We start from the raw sequence: 23,333 nt of genomic DNA on the forward strand, positions 1-23,333 counted from the left end.
AAAGTTTTCTAGTAACAACTGCAGTGCAAGCCAGCCTTAGGGCGGAGTGTGCACTACTCTCTGGGTTATCAGAGGTTGCTTCAGTACCGGGTCCTTTTTCAGGACAGCAGTGCTTGGAGGTTCCTACACATTCTGCTCCCATTCACTTGGACAAATTGTCTCTAACTCCAAAGCAGAGTCAACAGTTTCTAGGAATCCACATCTGATTATTTTTATTTTTAAAAAAAGTCTACAACTCAACAACTCCGCACATCTCTGTTCAGGCCTCTTGCCCTCACATGACTATTCTTAAATAGAAAGTGCCTCTGCATTGCAAATTGCTAAACTGTGCACTCGCAGTCTACTCAGACTGGACAGAATACAACACAGAGGACCTTATTCAATAAAGGTTTTTTTTCACAGGCACTGAATGGGGAAAAATACTTTTTGTGTATTACATAAAAAGCACATTTACTCACCTGCGTGAATCCGTTAAATGCACTGCTGGATGCCTAAGCAAAAGGAAACATCAGAACAAATCAAGAATCAAGTTTCACAAATATTTTTTCACACACGAAAATATTTCAAACTGAACAGATGAACAAGCAAAAATGTTCTCCCATTTTGTGCCTATGGTAGTATGTTCCAGTTCAAACAGAGAAAAAAGGCTGGTAAAATGACTTACAGTTTGAAAGTATAAATCAAGCAAGCAAAGTGAACAGGATACAAATGTATCCTGATTTTGGTTGTTTTCACAGAAATCCTATTTTCTCAGCTTACATATATGATTGGACAGTATGACATTGTGCATATCAAATTAGTAAACATTTAGAAGAGGAATAAGCAACAGACCACACATAAAATACAAGGTTACATATGTCCTAGGGAACATTTTGTCTACTATACTACACACTAGAGTAGGTAGTGGTACCTCTTCAACTGCCTCTATTTCCTGGTACAACAATCCATGTCTCCAGTTAGCAAGTTCATCTTCAGATAAATCGGAGTTGTTGTTCTCGTTGTCTTTGGGATTAGATGAACTCTCCATGCTGGCATTTCTGGAATTTGCTTCTTGAAACAGATCATTCGGTCTCGCTATCTCTCAATTTGCTTCAGTGCAGGTAAGGCTTTCCTGAACCACAGGTGAACCTTGGTTCACGGATGCCTCTTGACTCGCACTGACATTTACATCTCCAGAGTGCTCATGTAATTCCATGCCTTGAATGTGCCATTTCAAACTAGACCCTATCAATGTCACATCCAATTCATCTTCCTTTGAGACTTCTTGCTTAGGGAAATGGATCCAAAGATCACATCCAACAGATGAACTGGAGAAGTCCCAGCGATCACTGTTGATTGTTGTATTTCAGTTGGCCGGCCAGATCTCATTTGTATCTATACCCTGGGGTCTAGTCTCCCAGTTTCCATGCAAAGACTTTTGCACCCTATATACAATTTTATTTTCAGCCATACCTAAATAAAACTGGCAGTAGCTTTTAATAGCCCTATCACTGGAAACTGACCATTGCATACAATCTTTTTCAAAGGCTGTAGCGGCAACATCAAATTCATTAGCAGTGTCACCACTCTGGAGTGGGTGGAAGAGTGGTTTTCAGTTTTGCACACAATCTCTTCTGCACTCAGTAATTCATCATTAGATAGAACATTTCCACCACCTTCTGCTTCCTGTTTTGAGTACCTTGTGACATCAGTGTTCAGGGCCCTCTCCTTCTTGCATGCATTCAACTGCTGTATTCCTCAAATTAATATTGCCTCCTGCTTCAGTGACATCTACCCACTGTATACCATGATGCTGATTTTCGATATCTGCTACATTCTGAAGACAATCTAAGGGATATTCCATAACTTTATCATTAAGACTTATGTCTTCTCTGTCTTCTAATGTTGTGCTCAGTGAAGACTCAACATATTTTCTAGTTATTTCCTTGACTGGACTTGCCCTTTTAAATCCTCGTGTAGTAGTAGCAGCATTCATGCCTACAGTTTTAGATTGCCTTCCGCTGTGTTCTGGTTCACCAGCACTTTCTCTGTCAGTGTTCTCCATAGTTTTATTGTCTTGATTGGTCAAGGTTTCAAGACGCACTGCATCACCATTCTCTTCTAACCCATCCGCAGATTTTATGATCTCGCTATTTGCTGCTACAGTGCCTACCTCTTCAGAAGGATCCACAGCTTCTCCCACTGAGTTTTCTTCATCCTTCTCTATTGTTTCTATTGTGTGCTGTTTTGCCTGCAGTAAGCTATCATCTTCTGCGGCAAGGCTCTCACTGTTGGTAAAGTTTTCTAGAAACTGATCAGTCTCACATTCCCGGCATGAAAGATTTCTTGTACTAAGTTTGTGCTGGTAGTAAAATCCTTGGCTTTTCACCTATAGTAGCTGCCGCTGGCTCTAGCGCAATGTCTTCCTGCCCTTCTCCAAAAACTGTTCTAGTTGTTTCTCTTGAGGTCTGCCCTGCCCCTGGAACCTTCTGAGATTCTCTAAAAGAATGACCAACAATGACCTCCTGGCTAACACTGGCTGTGCTAACGTTTAGGACCCAGATGTCTAAATCAAAGTCAGTTTTAGATTTGATCATGTCTTCTGTTGTCTCAAAATTTGGGCTTTTCACCATAACCTAATGACATAGTGAAAGTCTTTTTGGAGAAGAGTCAGGCTCTATAGGTAGACAGAAAAAAAAAACCCAACCAAGATCAAAGATAATGATGAGCTTGATGAAAAAAGAACATTATTTTATAGGTTACTGTGATATAAAAATTTTAGAGATAAATAAAATCAATAAATTATACATATTTAAAGAAAAATTGCATGAGATTTGATATTTGAAGACAATCTGATAATTTGATATGCTTTCAACGTATGGAATATTGGAAACAATATCTAAAAGGGATTTGTGTCTGACTGTCTGTCTTGGGGCAAAATAAGTCTCCTAAGAAAGGATGGAAAATCATCAAATTTGCTAGAAGAAAATTAGAATATCTCAACCAAGCTTCTGGAGAATGAACCTGTCCCTAAAACAGCCCCGGTGGTTTACTATGGGACACAGTTAGAGGCTGCCGAACGCTGTCAGACAAGGGAAGAATGCTAAAATGGTTGTCAAACCACGGCGCCTTTGAAGCCACATCACCTCCACATGTCCTAACCAAACCCCCACATACACAAATATATACCCCACACATAACTGCTACCCCCCATGCACTTCAACACCAGACACACTGCCCCCCCCACACAAACATCTACCCCCACATCTCCCCCATGCAGACACCTCCAAACCCCAATACAGAACTCCTATACGCACACAGCCACAAACCCATCTGAGATTTAGCACTGTTGTATGTAGGCATGCATGTCCTGTGTCTGTATCTGCCTATATTACTGTGTGCCTGTGTATGTCTCTTCATGTAGCTCTGTCTTCTCTGCTTTCTTTTTAAAGTCTGAATTAACAGCAGAATGTTTGTGGTAAGTGAGTTGGGATTCTGCTTCAGTTTTGCTCTGGGCCAAGCTGCTGTAGTGGTGGTGATGGTAGTGCTGGAGGCAGCACTTTTGTAATGAAACATTTCCCAGCATTCTGCAGCATCTAATTGCCTGCCATAAGTCCCACTATCCTATCTAAGGCAACACATACGCCTACATCATGACAGCATACATACATATACACCAGCATACACATACATACATATACACACACACAAGCACATACATACATACCATCATACACATACACACCATCATACACATACATGCCATCATATACATACACACACACCATCATACACATACATACATAAACACACAATCACACACATATACACATACATACCATCCTACACATACACACCATCATACACATGCATACAATCATACACATACACACACCATCATACACATACATACATTTACACACACATACACACCATCTTACACATACACACATACACACCATCATACACATACACACCATCATACACATACACACATACATACATATACACACACACAATCACACATACATACCATTACATACATGCACACCATCACACACACACAAGCAGAATATATTAAAATAAGTGGAAAAAACATACAGAAGCATAGCACAAATCCAATGTCTAATATAAGAACCCTATCATCCTCTTCTACAAATCTATGTTTGGAAAGCTTTCCCAAAGCCATGTCTCTGCATGCTTTCCCCACTTGTTTAAAATAGCACTGAGATAAGACACAGAGTACAACAGTAAAGGTTCAGCAATGATAAGTGTTCAATAATGAACATATTTTTAGTTCATTAGATTTTTTCTTTTTTTAAAGTCTACTTACCGGCTGCACCAGTTCATTGTTTGTCTGTACAGTAGAAAAACACATGCATTAGGCATAGGAAACAGTGTTAAATGTTGAAACTTCTGTTAATTAAAATGTATATCCTACAGTATCTGGTATTAGAAGGGTTCATAAATAGTGGGGCACGTTGTCTACTTAAGTTCACCCTAACAGTGTATCCAAACTCAAAGCACAAATGAGAAACTGATCTGTGTTACTGAAAGGCAGATGCTGGTACTGCTCTTGCTGGAAAAAAACGTACCTTTCAATCTACCTAGTTACACTTGCTGTGTAATGATAAGTAATACATTGAAAGTGCTGGGTTATTGCCCAAACTACTTCCTGAGACTAGTGGCTTGAACTATTTCTCGGAACTATGGATACATGTTATGGAAGTAATTTTCAAAGAGCTGTGCACCTAAAATTAGCATATTTGCACATAGCTAACCTGCACACACATATATATGATATTTTATAAACCTTGAGAGTACATGCACACTGATACTGGTCACATATAAATGTTTACAGGGAAAATAAAGAGCGGTTTAGGAGTATTCGGGAGCGGATCGGGCAGTATCTGCACATGTTGCTATGTTGTAAGCGGCATATGCACATGTATTATCAAACTTCTCCGTATGCTTTTGCACCTACTAAGTTGACTTGTGTAACTGAAATCACACTTGCCTGTAGTTTTTTGGGTATAAGGACTGGGTGAACTGGTGGGGGTTCAGGATGACATGCTGGAGGGTCCCTAGCTGGACTAATGAAGGTCTAGGTGAACTGCTGGAGGTATCGGCAGTCTGGTGATTTTCAAGGGCATGCACAAATAAATATTTTCATGAGTGGAGTACGTGCATACTCCATAAAATACCAGCCTCTGCATTTACTTCTGGCTTATTATGTGTGCACTGCTAGAATTACTATACACCTAAAATATAAATGCATATTTTTATATAATTGGTACAGAAAATATGCATTTTCCAGCAATACAAATATCCATGTGTACTTTTGGGTACAGAAATATGTGGTATTTTTTTTTATCAACTGTGTAACTCCCACCACACACTTTATCAAATCCTAACATAAATCTCTGCAGATTCACTTAGGTGTGAATTTGGTATCTACATGCAGTTCTGAAAGTTGTACTCTATAACTGTGAATCAAGGATGGCTCAAAGCCTACATACAATAGGGGTGTTCTTTGAAGGGAGACATTGAAGGGGTGCCCTTGCATCAGAATGGCATGGACACAATGCTGGCAAAACCAAATACTCCATTGCTGAAAGAACAGCAGTGTTGTATGAGGTTATACCTGTTTATGGTTCTGTTTCTCTGTTATTTGCACCATGAGCTGACAGTAAGAGCAGTCTTTGTTTTGTAATACATGTTCTACTGCCTTCTTTTGTTTATTCCTTTATCCTTTCCAATGTTTTTTTTTCCAGTTGAAATGAAAAAGCAAGAGAGCATTGGCATTGATTTTATGATGGAAACTATATAAGCAGTAAAAGTATTATGACATCAAAATCAAAGCCGAAGGACTTATTATTTCACAACTGATTCAGCAGTACATTCTCCTACTGAGGTATAAATCTGACTGAACCAGGTCCCATCTTTATATTTTTATATATGAGGTCACCTGCGCCATACACGGAAGAAAATGTCAATGACACCAATCAAAATTATCATTGGAAACATCCTTCAAAGAGGCCCAAAGCCATGAATTGATGACATGGTACAAACCTATCGCTGCTGTTTAAAGGAGCTGCCTGCTACCCCAATACATCAAGCACATATAGATCCATTCCTTCAAGTACAGCCAATTTTATGTACTGCAAACGTTAGTGCCATTCAGTCCTTCAAGAGTTCCCGGGATGTTATCCTAGCAGCACCAACACAAGTGATGCTAACAATCTGCTTGCTAAGGTTTATGATGGCACTAACTCCACAGTGGGGATCTATAGCATCAAAAGAAACCCACATAGCTTTTCAATCACTGGCTCCATAATGTTTCCAAAATGACACACTGACAATCCTTAAAAATGTGCTTTTTTGATGAGTACATTTCTGAACATATCGCCTGTTCTGTAACATTTGATCAGTCGGAACCAGAGTAAAGGATTTAGGCTGCGCTGGATAAAAACCTGTCACTTTCGGTTCTGAAACATTTTTACTGCTGGAAGGCTTCAAATACGGATGATTTTGAAAGTGTTTTTAAATTATGTATAGGATAATAAAGTTTAATAGCAAGATAGAAACCTTTTTTCACCTTTTGCGTTCAAGTTTCTTGTCCTTCAACTACCTATCTTTTGTTTCGTGAGGCAGGGGTGGGACTGGAAGAAGAATGGGACGTTCAGTTTTAGTTTAATGAAACACAGTCCCTTTTCTGTTGACATTGCTTGGCTCCATTACTAAAACTCTCTCTAAAAGTCTACGCATTTGTTATTTATCATCTCAGTGTACAGCACACAGAGCGTTTTAATTCAGCTTATGCAGTTACAACAAAACCATGCCAAAATGTAACACTTTAAACAGCCTTACCGTCCATAAATCCCACGGCAGAGTCTGAGAAGAGAAAGAACAGGGCATCAGGATATCACCTACCACACGGTGAACGCAAGCTGCTGAAATTAATGAAACTCATGATCTTTTCTAAGAACGCTCAGTATACAGCAGCTACCTGCATATGGGTATTTCAGTGTCTGATCACCCAGGAATTCTGGAAATTATTCTACATGACTTGAAAGGCATTGTAGGACAGGAAATGTGATGGAGTGATTCATATGTTCATTTCTTTAAACATTCCTTTTGGGTCCATGTACTAAAAGCGCGCTCAGCTTAACGTCACACTGCTAGCGTGCCTATGAAGTAATTTGTTATTTTCAAAGCCACTACTAATGTGGGCCAGATAATGATGTATTAAGTACATTTGGGTTGTTTTGTGAGTACATAGGCCCCTTTAAAAGCACCGTTTTCACTGCAAGACCCTTCTTTTCACAATCTGTAAAAAACATCATGAACTATGAGGAACAATAATCCCAGGGCAAGTAATTTTCAAAACTCTTTATGTGTAAGGGGCCCTTTGGAAATTCGCCACTGCCCCCGCCCACCCCCACTGTGGATAAAAGCTTGCTCACTGTTACTTTTACCCATGGGGACAAAGGGGCAAGGTAGGTGCAAAGTGCACAGGTCCAAAGTACCTGCTTAAGGAAGGACCCACAAAGCAGGACAGTAAACGGTCTAGGATAGCCATGGATGTGAAAAAAACAAAACAAGACCGGAGCCTTGGAAAGAGAATGTAATCAATTGATCAGAACCCGCCCAACTCTGGCCGAGTTTCGCCTTTTATGGCTGCATCAGGAGCTCAGCGCCTCCTGCAGCAGCAGCTTGGAAACCATCATCTCCGGAAGGCAGACACGGATTCACGACTTTGCCTTACTGTCTCTGACACACTCCATCTTGTTTCCACTCATGAGACAGTAAGGCAAAGTCGTGAATCCGTGTCTGCCTTCCGGAGATGATGGTTTCCAAGCTGCTGCTGCAGGAGGCGCTGAGCTCCTGATGCAGCCATAAAAGGCGAAACTCGGCCAGAGTCGGGCGGGTTCTGATCAATTGATTACATTCTCTTTCCAAGGCTCCGGTCTTGTTTTCTTTTTTTCCAAAGTACCTGCTTTCCTTTGCCTGTGGGTCCAAAACTGCCTCATTATTGACTAGTGATGGAGCACAAAAAAGATGTAGTTTTTGTTTGCTTGTTACATTCTTTGTCTTTGTTTTTGTTTTGTTTTATGTTTATTTGCTTATTTGAAATGAAATAAACCTAAAACTAAAAGGAAAAGTATGGAAAAAAAACCTAAAAAACTAAAAGGAAAAGTATGGAAAGGATGGTTTAAATCATTCCTTGAAAATAGATTCTACAAGGTCAGAATCAATAATAAAGAATCCCTCCCAATCAAATCAAACCTGGGAGTCCCACAAGGATCATCCCTCTCTCCCACGCTTTTTAACATTTATCTGCTGCCTCTCTGCCATCTACTCTCTAACCTCAAACTAAAATACTATATTTTCGCCGATGATGTCCAAATCCTTCTTCCAATCTCTGAATCCCTGCAAAAAACCTGGGCACATTGGAACTGCTACAATCCATCAATAACCTGCTCACCAGCCTGAACCTTATCCTTAACTCAAATAAGACCGAAATCCTCATCATCTCTCCAGATGAAAACCACAATCTCCTCAACTCGCAAAGTGCATCTCTATTTGCAAAAACAACCATTAACCACTCCCCCTCTGTCAGAGACCTTGGGGTTCGGCTCGATAACCTATTCAATTTAAAATTGTTCGTCCTCAACACAACTAAAGAATGTTTCTTTAAACTTCAAGTTCTCAAAAATCTGAAACCTCTCCTGCATTTCAGCGACTTCAGACTAGTAGTACAATCTATCATCCTTACAAAATTAGATTATTGCAATTCTCTGCTCTTAGGTCTCCCTGCAATAACTAGTAAACCCCTTCAGATGGTCCAAAATGCTGCGGCTAGACTACTCACTAACTCAAACAAAAGAGCCCACATTACACCCACACTACAAGGCCTGCACTGGCTCCCTCTAAAATCCAGGATCACCTTCAAAACACTGTTGATGATCCACAAGGACATTCACGGCATTGCTCCTCTCAAGCTAAGCTTTCAACTTCGCACACACACATCTACCAGACCAATCAGAAACGCCTACAAAGGATCTCTATATGCACCTCCGATCAAAACCACTTTAAGAAAACGCGCCTTTTCTACAGCCGGGCCCACCCTTTGGAACTCGCTTCCTCCGGAGCTGAGACAAGAACCGTGTCTTCAAACATTCAAGAAACACCTCAAAACTTGGCTCTTCAGACAAGCCTTTCCGGAGGCTCGAGATCATTCGGACACTGGTCAAAGGACATAACAGGTCATTAGGGAGACACTGGTCAATGGACTAAACTGAACCGTAGAGAGACTCAACCTCTCTAGCATATCCCTCGATCCGTAGAGAGACTCAACCTCTCTAGCATATTCCCCGATCCTGATTTAATGCCACTCATCCCACCCCCTCCTCGCTCTTCCTCTCCACCATCCTTCAACCAGATCTTCTCAATCCATCTTTAAGCCTGAGCTTCTCAACCCTCTCCTTCCCCATGGCCACCCAATTCCTCTGGGCCCCACCACGCCCTTTCTATTCCGCTTACCCATAGCAATATTTATTTATTAGATGCCTTACTTTATCTATCGCTTTCCACTGTTTATGCCGCCCCATTATATTTGTCATTCGTTTGTTTTTTTTGACGACCTGTTTATTTATATTCAACTGTTATCTATAATGGTTTTATTTATAAATGCTTATTTATAATTATTTTTTTCTATATTCACCTGTTATTTAATGATTAGATGACTTGTTTCAATGTAACGCCACAGCTGCGACTGTTCTGTTTCAATGTAAACCGATTTGATATTTTTTATCAAGCATGTCGGTATATAAAAATTATAAATAAATAAATAAATAAATAAATAAAAGAAACAGAAAAATAAAACACAAAAGCCTCCAAACAAAAAGAAATGATTCCCACCAAATTCCCCAGCATTGCTTTAATAACTAAAAACCTCCAGGCTTTCCCCATCCCCAATGCCTCCTTGGGTCATATCAGCATCCGCCAGCTCTGAAACTGGCACCATTCTGCTGCATGGCCATACACATGTAGACAACAATTTTGAAAAATAGAAAAAGTATTTAAAATAAACTTTTTAAAATAACCATACCTTAAAGCCAGTCAGGTTTTCCTGTGGGTAAATATCCATTTGAAAATTGTCCACTAAATATCAGTGTGCCCATTCTTTCTCATACAAAATTTCCTGATTAATGCTGGCAAAGGATGATCGATTACTATTCTGTTAGGTTACATCATTTTTGTTGATCCAATAAAAAGTATCTCAACTTACAATGATTTCACTTTTCTCTAGGACCAATATGGCTTCCAGAGCCCATAACCCATTCTGGGAGTGTCCTTTACATGGGACTTCCTGAGGAACTTGGACAATGAATTCAGAGACTTCATGCCAAGGAGGTACATAACCCACCAGTTGATGTTCCATGTACTGCTTCTAAAGATGAACATGTGGGGAGTCATCAAAGGTGTCCTCTACTACATCAAGGACATCCTCGTCTTTGCCATAAACTGGCTTGTGTGCCAAGTGGAGACAGTGTCCACACAGTTACAGACCTACTGCAAGCTGATCCAGCATTTGCTCCAGGACTATACTATCATCAGTGGACCCAAGGAGGAAGATGAGCAATGAAGGCAATTTAGACAGTTTTTAGAGTAAGCAGTTGGTACCAGCAGTCTACAACTCCTTAGATTTCATCCAGGCAGGTTGGCGATGGCCTGGTACTATCTATGATGTTTCACTAATCTACAATAAGTAAATGCTTTGTAAAACTTGTCACAGTCATGTAACTGATTTTCTTTTAACTGCAACAAATTTGTTATGATAATATTGAAAAGGGAAGGGCACTCGGGAGAAATTAAATATGAAATTGGACAAAATTTCCTATTTCATTTTGGATTGTTTTCAAAATGGGATGAGTTAAATTCAGATGAAATTTTGTTGGAATCTCATTTTGTTTTGAAAACTTATTTAAAAAAAAGTTCACTAATCGGGCCTAGACTTAGGCCTGAAGTTGGGGCCTCGCCTATGAAGTAGGCTGAGAACCAAATCAGGGGTCCTGGCCTAAGCCTGAACATGACTCTAGTACCTCAGCCTAGGCTTAGGCCTGAAGCCAGGGTCTTGCCTAGAGAGTAGGCTTAGACCCAAACCATGGGTCCTGGCTTATGTCCAAGTGTGACTCCAGTGCCTTGGCCTAGGCCTAGGCTCAAAGCCTGGGCCTTGCCTAGGCATAGGCCATAACCCAACAAAGGGGCCTTGGCCTATGCCCGAGTGTGATGCTGGGGTCTCAGCCTAGGCCCTGGCCCAATGCTAGATCCTAGGCAGAGACCCAAGTAAAGACCTGGGAAATTTCCAGTGACCACTCCCTCATATTTACCAAATCTGATGCCAAATCCTGGCTCAGTCCCAATGCCGGATCTTCGGCTCGGACTCAGGCCTGGACCCAGACCGGACAGTGGGACTGGGCCTGGAGGTCAGGTCCCGATGCTGGGCCTCAGCCCAAACCCATACCCGACACCAGGGCCCAGACTAGAGGCTGGTCCTAAACACCTGGGCCTCAGCCTAGTCCAGGGTCTGGGCCCGATGCCACAGCCTAGCCCAGAGGCAAGGTCCTGATGCCGAGGCTTCAGCCCAGACCCAGGCCTGAGGCCAGATCTGACACCTGGCCTTGGCATGGGTTCAGGCCCAGGTTCAGAGCCCAGGCCTCAGAGCTCCTCTTCAGTGTCTTCCTTCTTTGGCTCTTCATCGCCAACTGATGCCTTCCATTGGGGGCATTGCGCTGGAGCAACCTCCCTAGTGGAAAGTGCCATTTTGATGTATAGTTGAGCCCTGCCCTGACCCTGGGCCAAAGCCCAGACATCAGGACCCAACCTTCAAGCTGGGCCCCAGCATCAAGCTTGGGTAGAGGCTGAGGACCCGACATTGGAACCTTGCCTCTGGGCTGGGCTGCAGCATTGTGCCTGGGTCCAGGGCCTGGCCTAGACTGCCCCAGATGTTGGAACTTGGCCTCCAAGCCTGAGCCTTGTGTAAGGTCTAGGCTGAGCTCACGGCAACCTACCGCGGCCTAGACCTATGCAAGACTGAGGCTTCAGGACCAGCTGGCCCAAATGCTTTGGCCCAGGCTGAAGCCTCGGCCTTGCATTGATTTAGGCCACATTAGGTCACCTTGACCTCACCCTAGGCCCCCACGCAAGGCGTTGTCTGCAGATCTCCCCCAGACCGGGTAAGTGGGGCCCGGGGAGGATCCTGGCCCCGGCATTTTTCTAGGTGAGAGAGATGGGTGGGGAGCACGAGAGGCCCCATTTCTTTTGTTTTTTTTCTGATTTGGGGTTATTTTTCCTAATGTTTATTTTGTTGTTTTTTTTAAATGAAGGAAATGAAATAAACATTCCGCAAAATGAAATTCTTAGGGAAAAAGCCCCCCTATAAATGAAATGAAAAACGAAACAAAATTTCCCCCCTTTCCATGCCTAATATTGAATAATATTAACATTTTTAGTTTAACTATTTATATGCCTTATGTAATCTGTACATTATAACAGTTATGTAGTGGATCCTTTTATATTAATTGTGATATATTTTATGCTACATTTAATGACTGCAACATACCTTAAACTGCTTTTGAGTTATCTACCTACCATGTTTCTAATGATCACTATGTAAAATGTATATTTTGTATCAATAGTTATAAATCAGGGAGAAAAAGATGGATAAAATAAGGGATGCAAGCAGCAGCTTAACTCCTCCATTTTTCCAGTTACCTTTCCTTTGCTGGAACTAGCAACTCCCCATACTGTTCACACATTGTTTTCTCAGTTTTTCTAACCTTGCCATTTGTAACCAAGTGAAATATCTAGAGAAATTCTGCATAGTTAGTGCCCCATAAATAATAAATATTTCTCTTATTGGCAGCTGGAACGGGACTAAGACTCTGGGTGAGATTCTCCCTAAAGCGATACCATCTCTACTTCTTCCGTTTCGCCCCGATAACGTCATCAGGAGGGGCCCACGCGCCATAAAAGAGGCGCGAGAGCGGTGTTTCACTGCAGCTGGAACGGGACTAAGACTCTGGGTGAGATTCTCCCTAAAGCGATACCATCTCTACTTCTTCCGTTTCGCCCCGATAACGTCATCAGGAGGGGCCCACGCGCCATAAAAGAGGCGCGAGAGCGGTGTTTCACTGCAGCTGGAACGGGACTAAGACTCTGGGTGAGATTCTCCCTAAAGCGATACCATCTCTACTTCTTCCGTTTCGCCCCGATAACGTCATCAGGAGGGGCCCACGCGCCATAAAAGAGGCGCGAGAGCGGTGTTTCACTGCAGCTGGAACGGGACTAAGACTCTGGGTGAGATTCTCCCTAAAGCGATACCATCTCTACTTCTTCCGTTTCGCCCCGATAACGTCATCAGGAGGGGCCCACGCGCCATAAAAGAGGCGCGAGAGCGGTGTTTCACTGCAGCTGGAACGGGACTAAGACTCTGGGTGAGATTCTCCCTAAAGCGATACCATCTCTACTTCTTCCGTTTCGCCCCGATAACGTCATCAGGAGGGGCCCACGCGCCATAAAAGAGGCGCGAGTGCGGCGCATCACCGCCGCCGGCGCACCGCCAAAGCCGCGCGCGCCTAAGGGGCGCGCGCGGCTTTGTCCGGCTTAGTCCGGAATAGACGGAATAGGCGGAAAGAGCCTGAACCACCCAGCTGCCATAGAGGAGAATATATAAATATATAACTCACACTGTAACAGAGGTATGGCTTGCCTGAAGACCTCAACGGGTGGCTAACTTCAACATCAATGCCCCCAAAGAGGAAAGGTAGGGTGAGGGTGTATCCCTCAACACCCTCTCTACCACCCGGGCAAAAGACTATCCCCGAACTTACTACGATTTATCACGAAGGAGGAGCTAAAATTCCCGTTGACGAAGCACTGTTGGGAGCACTGCGATCGCCTGGGGAAACAACATTAAGCCCTCCAGATCTGAGGATTCCAATCGCTCCAGGTCAGTCTCCACCTTTTGTGACCACCAATTTGAACACAGTACCGGTGAGTCCAGTGAACAAATTGGAGGGAGTGGACACATTGAGTCAGGAACTGGGTATATCTAGTGAGCATGGAAGTTTAGAAATGCAGCAATTGGGAGAAAGTAAAGAAGGAGAAGATCTGGTTGGGGCACAAGGAGGAGCTGCAGCTTCTGAACTAATCAGGGAAGGCCCGGTAACCCTTGAGTCCCTTTGGGAATTAGTAGCCTCACATGGCCCACGTTTTCAAGGGCTAACGAGGCAACTGAACTCAATGTCTGGGAAATTGGACAAGATGTCCCAAGAACATGATGTAAAAATTAGTGAAAATTCAAGCAAAATTATGGAATTACAAACAGCAGTAAAAACGTCTCAGAATTTGTGTCAAGTGTTAATCCAAGATAAATTAGTTACCAACAGAAGAGTGGAATTCATTGAAAATAGTCTTCGTAGACTGAATTTAAGACTTTTGAACTTTCCTAAAGTTATAGGGGAATCTCCCCGAATTACATTAAGGAGATATATGTTAGAAAGTCTGAAAATGTCAACTGATCAGATTCCGTGTATAAATAAGATTTATTTTCTACCATTTAATAGGAATAGAGAAAGTAATCCACCGCAAGTAAATTTCAGTAACCTGACAGAGATATTAGAATCCTCTATAGAAATATACGAAAGGGCGACTTTACTGATTTCTATGACTACAGAATTCGATGTAAGCTTGTTTATGAAGTGTTATTTTCAAAATATTAATGAGAGTTTTATGGGCCAGAAAGTCCAAATATTCCCAGACTTATCAAAAACAACTCAGGAGAGGAGAAAGGCCTTTCTTTCTATGAGACAGGAAGTGAATGAACTAGGGGCTCAGTTTCTTCTAAGATACCCCTGCAAAGGGGTGGTTACCTATAATAGAGACGTATATATTTTCTATGCCCCGGAACAACTTAGAGTTTTCATAGACTCTAGAAAGCAGGCCTTTACTACCTCCTCTCCTAATCAGGAACCGGGTTGATGTATACAGATCATAAGGAAATGAGGTAAATTAGTGAAGTGTGAGTTAATTTTCTTGATATATATATTCAAATTTTCCTTTGAAACTCCCAAGGTTTCCTTTCTCCTCTATTTAGTTTTATTATTTTCCATTGTTTGTGGTCTAATATAAAGATGATGTTTCGAGAGTATTTTGTAATACATATATGAAAGCATGTTTCAAATTTCTGTACAAAGTATTTTCTTTGTAATGTTAAAAAAAAATTAATAAAGAATAAATGAAAAAAAAAATATTTCTCTTATTTTTAATATAATTTGACTACATTTTTTCCTTTTCTGGCGAGCAGAGCATCTCAAACCCAAGGCTTGCAGGCCTACAGCATTGTCTGCTAATGGGTCTCTCATGACTGTTTGCAACACTCCTCAAGCAGCTCTCTTGGCATTGGTGGAAATGCAATGAAAATCCACTCCTGGCTGTGGCAAATCTAGGGATCTGCCATGAGGTCCCCACTGCATCTCACCAGATGGCATGACAGACATCTTAATCAAGATGTCTACTGGGATGGTAATTTGTTTGGTGAATTTTATTAAAATGAAAATGTACTTATGTTTACGATGCCTCTGTCCATCTGACTATGATGCCTGATGTCACAGCTGGGGACGAGGGGGTGCAAAGGCATGATGTAATTGCATAAGAAGTGGGAGTGAAGTCTGTCACCAAAGTGGTCAGGTGGAGCCTAATCCCATCGAAGCCTGCCACAAGAGCAGCTCAGCAGTACCTCTCTCTCACCACTGCTGATTGTCCAGCGAAAGTAAGGGGAAAGTGGTGGTACATCAAGCCATGCCCTTCTCCTTTGCCTGCCGGGGCAGAGAGGTATGACGTGCCACATAGTGTAAAAGCACCAACGAGGCCCCAAGCAGCAAAAGAAGCTTGATCAGAAGCAGATGGGGAAGTTGAATTGGAGAGAGGAAGAGAAGGGTAAAGAGGGGCTGGTGGATGAGGCAGATTCAGCTGGGAATGAGAAGAGGGGCTGGAGTATAAGAAGGAAATAGACTGGGGAGGGTGAGGAGGTGCTTACGGACGAGAGGGCATTTGTGGGGAGTGAGGGTAAAGAGGGGACTGGGAGAGGCGTAGGTTTCTTTGAGGATTCTGGGGGGTGATTTTAAATTTGATTTGCCCAATTATAGGCAGCCAATGAAGAGATTTTAAAACTGGTGTTATATGAGCACTATGAATGGCACCAGATATTAACCTCATCGCAGAGTGCTGGACTATCTGCAGGGTTTACAGCTGATTAGCTGGGAACCCAACCAGAAAAGAATTGCAATAGTTTAAACCTATCACTAATAATCACTAATGCTTGCAAAAGTAAACGGAAATCTTGATAAGATAATGCAAGCTTAAGTCTACATAACATATACAGCTTTGCAAACAAAGGCCTGGATTCACCATTCTACCGCAGAATGGTGAATCCAGCAAAACGGGGGGGCGGAGGATGAAGGGGGGGGGGCAGGCCTGCGAAAGCTGGCAGCCATCGCACCACTGTGGTGTTTTCGCTGCCAGTTTTCGCACCCAATAGCGCCACCATGAATGGTGGCGCTATTGGGTGCGCTACTGGCAACAATAACGGTGCTTACCTTATTCCCGCCAGCAAAGACATCGCAGCGTCCGTCTCCTCGCCACCCCAACTCCTCCCCTCACTGCCCCGACTCCCCCCCCGGCAAGCTATCACACGTGAAAAGGGACTTTTCACGTGCAATAAGCGATAGAAAATGACCCCCAAAGACCTCATAACTAAACTAAATTGTTTCATAGATACATTAAATTAGAATCTAAGATAATTACTAAATTACGGATGGCAGAATAAATGTTTATGTTATTACCAACTATTGCATGTTAAACATTACAGGGCAACAATATTCAAAACGAAAGGTATCACCAGTATGTATTTTATCATTCAACACTATATGCAAAAGCCCCAATATATATGTAGGCCCCTTACTTACAGAGTCTGTATAGTCTAACAGACACTATTTTTGTATAGGGTCACCTTGCTTTAATTTAAATCAACAATAGTCCATTTTTTGTTCGAAAATTTTTCATTATACTAAAAACTAATGTCACACACTCTGAAAGAGAGGACACAGATACTCATCTACTCTGTGGTAGTAGTGCACCCGACACAGCTGTGTTTCGGACGAAATCGTCCTGCTTCAGGGGGTGTCCTTCAAAATTTGCTTATTTGAGAGCGTCGTAGGGAAGCCTTGTAATTCCTTGGAACCGCATTTCCTTAATCGTCCATAGCAGCCCCGTTGGACTGCATCTCCAACGGGGCTGCTATGGACGATTAAGGAAATGCGGTTCCAAGGAATTACAAGGCTTCCCTACGACGCTCTCAAATAAGCAAATTTTGAAGGACACCCCCTGAAGCAGGACGATTTCGTCCGAAACACAGCTGTGTCGGGTGCACTACTACCACGGAGTAGATGAGTATCTGTGTCCTCTCTTTCAGAGTGTGTGACATTAGTTTTTAGTATAATGAAAAATTTTCGAACAAAAAATGGACTATTGTTGATTTAAATTAAAGCAAGGTGACCCTATACAAAAATAGTGTCTGTTAGACTATACAGACTCTGTAAGTAAGGGGCCTACATATATATTGGGGCTTTTGCATATAGTGTTGAATGATAAAATACATACTGGTGATACCTTTCGTTTTGAATATTGTTGGCAGACTATTCGGTACACCGGAGTACAGTGGGTGTGGGTTATTTTGTTGTGAGAGAAACATTACAGGGCATCATCTAGCAGAGGTCTAGTTAGAATCAGAATTCAGTTTTATCTGGGCAGTGGTCATGTGACATTTATTTATATTCTCTCTCTCTCTCTCTCTTACTCATTCTCGTCACCAATCCCTGAGCATCATAACTAACAAACCATCGACTGCCCACTCAGCTGCGTCTCACGATCATCCGCTTCAAACAAAACACCACCCTTTCCTCCAACTCCAATGCCCAGCACACTTCCGGTGCACTAGGCAATCACCTAGACCGCCTAGTGCTCCTGCCAGCCCTGATTAGCCAAGTTTGAATTGTAAAAAAAACAATTCTTAAGCATTTTACTGGTTGGTGCCCAAATGAGAGCTTAAGCATAAAAAACTGTATATCATCAGCATACATCTTAAAATGAATACCCAAGCAATTCAGAACCTTGCAAACTGGAGTCATATAAATATCAAATAATGCCACAGATAAGGTAGAACACTGCAGGACTGCCAGTTGTTAAACAATGCCACTGAGATCAGGATGCAGCAAGGGTAACTTTGTGCTTTCTGTCAGACAAATAAGATCAAAAACCAGTTAAAAATGGTTCCAGAAATAGTTAAGCAAAATCACATGATTGATCATATAAAATGCAGCAGTAATATCTAATAAAAGCATCACATAGGATGTTCCCTTTTCAAAACCACATCGTATCCAGAGAAGACAATCGTAGGGTGCTGATACTGTTTAATTTCCGAAATCCAAATTGACACATGTTCTTCTAAAAAATCATCCAGTTGAGTTAAAACCACATATTCAGTAATTTTAGATTAAAAAGGCAAGTTTGGAATAGGTCTAAAATTACTGTAAAATAAAGGGTCTTAGTAATGGCCCTCTGTGAAGGACAAATTGGTAACCTTCGCCAAGAAATATACTTAGATCTTCATGTAAAGCCTTTAGCAAAACCAGTGGATACTGATTTAAAGAGCAAAAGGATGGATTAAGCCTAACCAGTATTTGCTGAATTTCCTTACTAGATACTTCAGAAAATGAGTCTCACAAAGAAAGGCCATTGTCAGAATTCAGAACCAGAGGAGCAATTCTACCGACAAATCTATTGCATTCTGTTGAGACCTTCTCTTTAAAATAGTTAGCAAAATTACTGCACTGTTCAGAGTTAATAGACAAATCTTTGTCAATATAACGATTAGGAAGATACGTCAATTTTCTAGTGAGCTGAAACAATTTACGTGGATTTCTTCCATAAATGGTTATTTTAGCTCCGTTTTTGCCAAATTGGTTTCTTTTTTTTTTATAATCGCTCAAACTATTTGAACAAATTTGATGATTCTCTGTTGAGTTATGTTTTCACCATCGTCATTCTAACTTGCGAAGGGCTTGTTTAACATTCTGAAGAGAAGATGTAAACTATAGCGCACATCACTGGCATTTTGGTCAAACACTTTTCAAAGGAGCAATTTCCTCGGATGTATCAATGTTACTGGATAGGATAAAAGTCTCCAATTTAGATAGGATTCACATTCAAAAACCTCTGGCTCAATATTTCTCCTTAACTGAAACTGTAATGATGCTGTCTTAAATAAGGTGAGATCCATGTTCAGTCATTGTCTGAGTAGCAAAGTTGACTGGATAAACTTATCTGGCTAACTCTGGAGGGATATTCAGTGGTGCAGCCACACTATTGAATAGAGCTAACTTTATCTGGCTAACTTTAGGATAGCTCTTTGGCTCAACCAGACTTAGCTGGATACTAAGATAGCTGGCGATAATATAGCTGGCTAAGTGCCCACATATTCATTTAGCTGGATAACTTCTGAGTTATCCGTCTAAATGCTTCTGAATATGGGCCTCAGTATTTGCTACCTTTACTGAAAAATTTAAAAATAATCTGACCACTGTATCTCAGCTGGAGGTGAGAAGGTGTTGGGAGATGAGAGGGGGATCAGCTAGGAGGAGAGGAGGGATTGGGTACGAGAGGGGGATTGGCGTGGGGGGAAATAAATGATGAGGCTATAGAGAGGCAGAAGAGGAAGAAGGGAGAAGTGAGAGGGAGGTGGTAATGAATAGAGGAGAGAGAACAAAGGCAAAAAGCAAAACAAAATTAGTCATAATAAAAAATAAATCAGCCTAGAATGATGTGGCTGCACCACCCATAAAATGTGCTCTTTTCGGTTGCCATTCTGGACTGATTTACTTTACAGTTTGGAAGCAATGGCCAGTAGACATTGATTGAAAGCATTTTTGCTAGCAGTTTCCCTGGTCTCAAGGCACCTGAGCAAGGACAATCTGTTCTCTTCCAGGGTGAAATATTAGCAGATTTTTCTACCATGAAAAAAACGCAAGCCGCGATGAAAATGAAGACGCTTTGTATTGGAAACAGATGGAATATAAGCTGCTGCGAGGGGAACCTGTTAGGATATTTCATCTGAGAAATAAAAAAAAACAGCAAAAAAAATTTCAAAACATAAATATTTCAGCTTGTCATGTTTGTGTCCTACTGTCATTTCCTCTTGCTGAGTGGCAATTTCCCAATAAACGGCATGTAGAGGAAAACTTTTGCAACATTTTAAAGAAATCCTTTTTGGGCTCAGACTCATCATTTGAAAATTGTAGCTGCTGTTTGCTGATAAGCTTCCCGGACAGAGTCTAAACCCTGAAATTATAAATCTCAAACCAGGAGATAATAACAAGGGCGATGTGACACGTGTTTTCCGCCAGGCATCTTTGCAATTACAGTGCAACATTTTCCTGCATGGTAGTCCCAAAACAGGGTGCACAGACTGGTTCCATGAGGCTTTTCTATACATGCACTTATCAGCAGAGACTTCTGAACACCTCAAGGAAACAGCAAGTTCCATGTGTCTAGGAGTACAGGAAAGCAAATTGCAGGTCGTGGAATCTGAAAGTTGCAGAAGTGCCACGGATTTTCATGTGTCTGGCCATGGCAGAGTTGGGCTTTACTGCATCTTTTCGGTCCATTTGTTGCATTATTTTGTTTGCAAATTTTATGTGATTTTATTTATGAATGTATGCTTTTGTAAGCCACTTAGGACATGGGATAATTGCGGCCTATCTACATTAAAATAAATCAATACATTATGTGTCAGTGGGTGGTAATTGAAGGGAGCTGTGTCTTCCTTGGCATCCCATGAGAATTCTTAGCAGATTACACTTAGAAAAGTAACCCACTCACTGCATGAAAGCAGGAACTTTCTAGTTGACAGAGGTCACAAATCTGAAACAGATATGTGCATGTGCATGTATATACTCTATGTTGTGACTTGCTGATAAGTGCTAACTATTGGATTGGCAGGATATACACTGTTTTAAATAAATCAATCAATCCAGTGCTTTTTTTTTTTTTTCCCCTAGAAAGAAAGATGCTGGTACTTAAATGCAGTGCCATGCTTAGAGGGGTTGGGGGAAAACAGGGCAACTGCCCAGTTCCCTGCCCCCCATGATAGCCCTGCCCCCCTGCAACTGGCTGTAGGGTTCAGTCACATCCTCCCTCCCACTGGTAGGAGGCATAAAAAAGCTGCGCTTTTACCAGCTGATGCCTCTTTTGTGCCACGGGAAAAGCACCAGTGGGGGGGGGGGGGGGGGGAAGGAAGTTGAAAGAGAGGCAGGCACCATGAGTACTTCTCTCTTTCTCTCCCATCCCTCTCCCACTGGTGCTTTTCTCCCTTGCTCCTCTCAGATTTAGATTCAGAAAATGTTATTGCCATGACAAAATGTGTACATGTGCTGCCAAGGTAATACATAAAGTAGCTAAAAGGAGAAAAAGAGAAAAAATACATAATAGCGCTAATAATAATTAAAATTACAGGGCCCAGAATAGTTAATAGGACAGACAATTACCAGGTTCTGGGGTTATTCTGCGTTGTCCCTGATAACGGCAAGCAGAGCCGGTGCCACAAGGTGCCCCAACTCTATTGGCCGGTGCCCTGCAGAGAACAGCCCTCTGCTTCCTGCTCTGTCCAATCCCTCCCCTTCCAGGCAACAGCACACGGAGATTAGGAGGGGAGGGGTGATACGGAAGGAGATAGGGAAGAGTGAATCCAGCCCCTCCCCTCCTGTCACTTCCCAGAGGCTGACGGAGAGGCCAAAAAAGGTGCCGGTAATAAATACCCTCAAGTACTGGCAAAACAAAAAAGCCCTGAATTAATCTGACCATCAGGCGCAGATGCCAATCATTTGACTTGATGTGTGTTACAGTGTTATATTGTACAGTGTGTGGACGTACAGTGATGGGTCTTAACTGGAGACAGGTGAGCACAGCTCATGGGTCAGGATGTGACTAACCAAGCATTCCTGCAAAAACAAATGGCTGTAACTGAAAAAGAAAGAGGCATACAAATGTATTTTTAGCTTTGTTCTTTATCCAGTACACTGGATTGTGTAATGTGCAAATGAGATAGTGGGGAAAGCTAAAAATAATTTATCATTAGAGGAGTCACCTTCTGTCACAATAAAGGAACCATACTCCCAGCTCCCCAGTTATTATTGTCTTTGACTCTACTGGAGACTGGATAAAAAAAAATTAAATTTGACAAAAAAACACCCACACGAACACATACAAAACCTATCTTCTCTCTCATGTATAAACACACACACGCACAAAGGGTCTGTGTTAAGGAACTGGCTACAATTCTTCAGTGCTAATTTGCACATCTTTTAGCATGCACAAAGTTCGTGTTTCACCAAATTATGACTTGGGCCAAAAATCGCACTATTTCAAAATCGTATAAGAAACTGATTTACACTTTGCTATATTTTTCTCAGGTTTGTCTGCCGATAGAAGCCGTGTGGTTAAAACCTTTTAGAATCACACCCTCACTTCCAATATGGTACCTTGCACTGCTATATAACAGCCTAAGAGCAGTACCTGAAGCCCGCATTTAACAGGTGAATGCAGGCATTACTTAACACCCATGTAAGACACGCGTAACGTGAACGTGTGTTAGCGTTACCAGGCGGTAAAGAAACACCTATACAAACGTCCCCTCCCTTCAACAAAATGATTTCCTGTGTCAATGGCCTCATGCAGTATTAATGCTGTAGAGTACATCTAACATTAATACTTGGGGATGGGCATTCATTGCAATTGGATGGGGAATCTGAACTGAAACAGGCCATTCTTGTTTGGGCTCATTTTCCACAAAATGAACATATGGTGCCTTTAACCAACTCCCCCCCCCCCCTCCCCCAGAAGGTTTTGGGATACTCATTTTGGTAAATAGCACACAATATCTACAAATAAATAATCTGGAGAGAAAAAAAAAGAATAAAAAAAAGTCCATCAAAACTAAATTTGGCCCCAAAAAAAGTGCTGAAAATGAAAAAAAAAAACCCAAATTGAACTGATAACATGGTGCCAGACCTTCATTCTTATCACCTAAGAAGCTTAATGCAGGCCACATAATACAGGGAAGTAAATGACACCTTAGGAGGAGTCGTTTAACATTTCCAGGTCCAAACAATCCACTCCCCGCCCCATTCTCCTACTTCCATGGCCACAGTTGTCCCCAGCACTTTGCCAGCAGG

At 41.9% G+C, this 23,333-nt stretch overlaps 1 protein-coding gene across 1 annotated transcript in view; it reads right to left on the reverse strand.

Annotated features, from left to right (window-relative positions):
• The window catches only part of AMPH (amphiphysin), a 467,360-nt gene that overhangs the window by 150,001 nt on the left and 294,026 nt on the right, over positions 1 to 23,333 (reverse strand). Inside the window, exons 13-15 of the mRNA XM_029587079.1 lie at positions 6,850 to 6,873; positions 4,313 to 4,336; positions 459 to 491 (exon numbers count right to left, since the gene is read on the reverse strand). Coding sequence (XP_029442939.1) covers positions 459 to 491; positions 4,313 to 4,336; positions 6,850 to 6,873 — 81 coding nt within the window. The remainder of the gene's footprint in view (positions 1 to 458; positions 492 to 4,312; positions 4,337 to 6,849; positions 6,874 to 23,333) is intronic.

This window comes from Rhinatrema bivittatum, chromosome 2 (assembly GCF_901001135.1).
Source record: "Rhinatrema bivittatum chromosome 2, aRhiBiv1.1, whole genome shotgun sequence".
In the NCBI taxonomy this organism is placed as follows: domain Eukaryota; kingdom Metazoa; phylum Chordata; class Amphibia; order Gymnophiona; family Rhinatrematidae; genus Rhinatrema; species Rhinatrema bivittatum.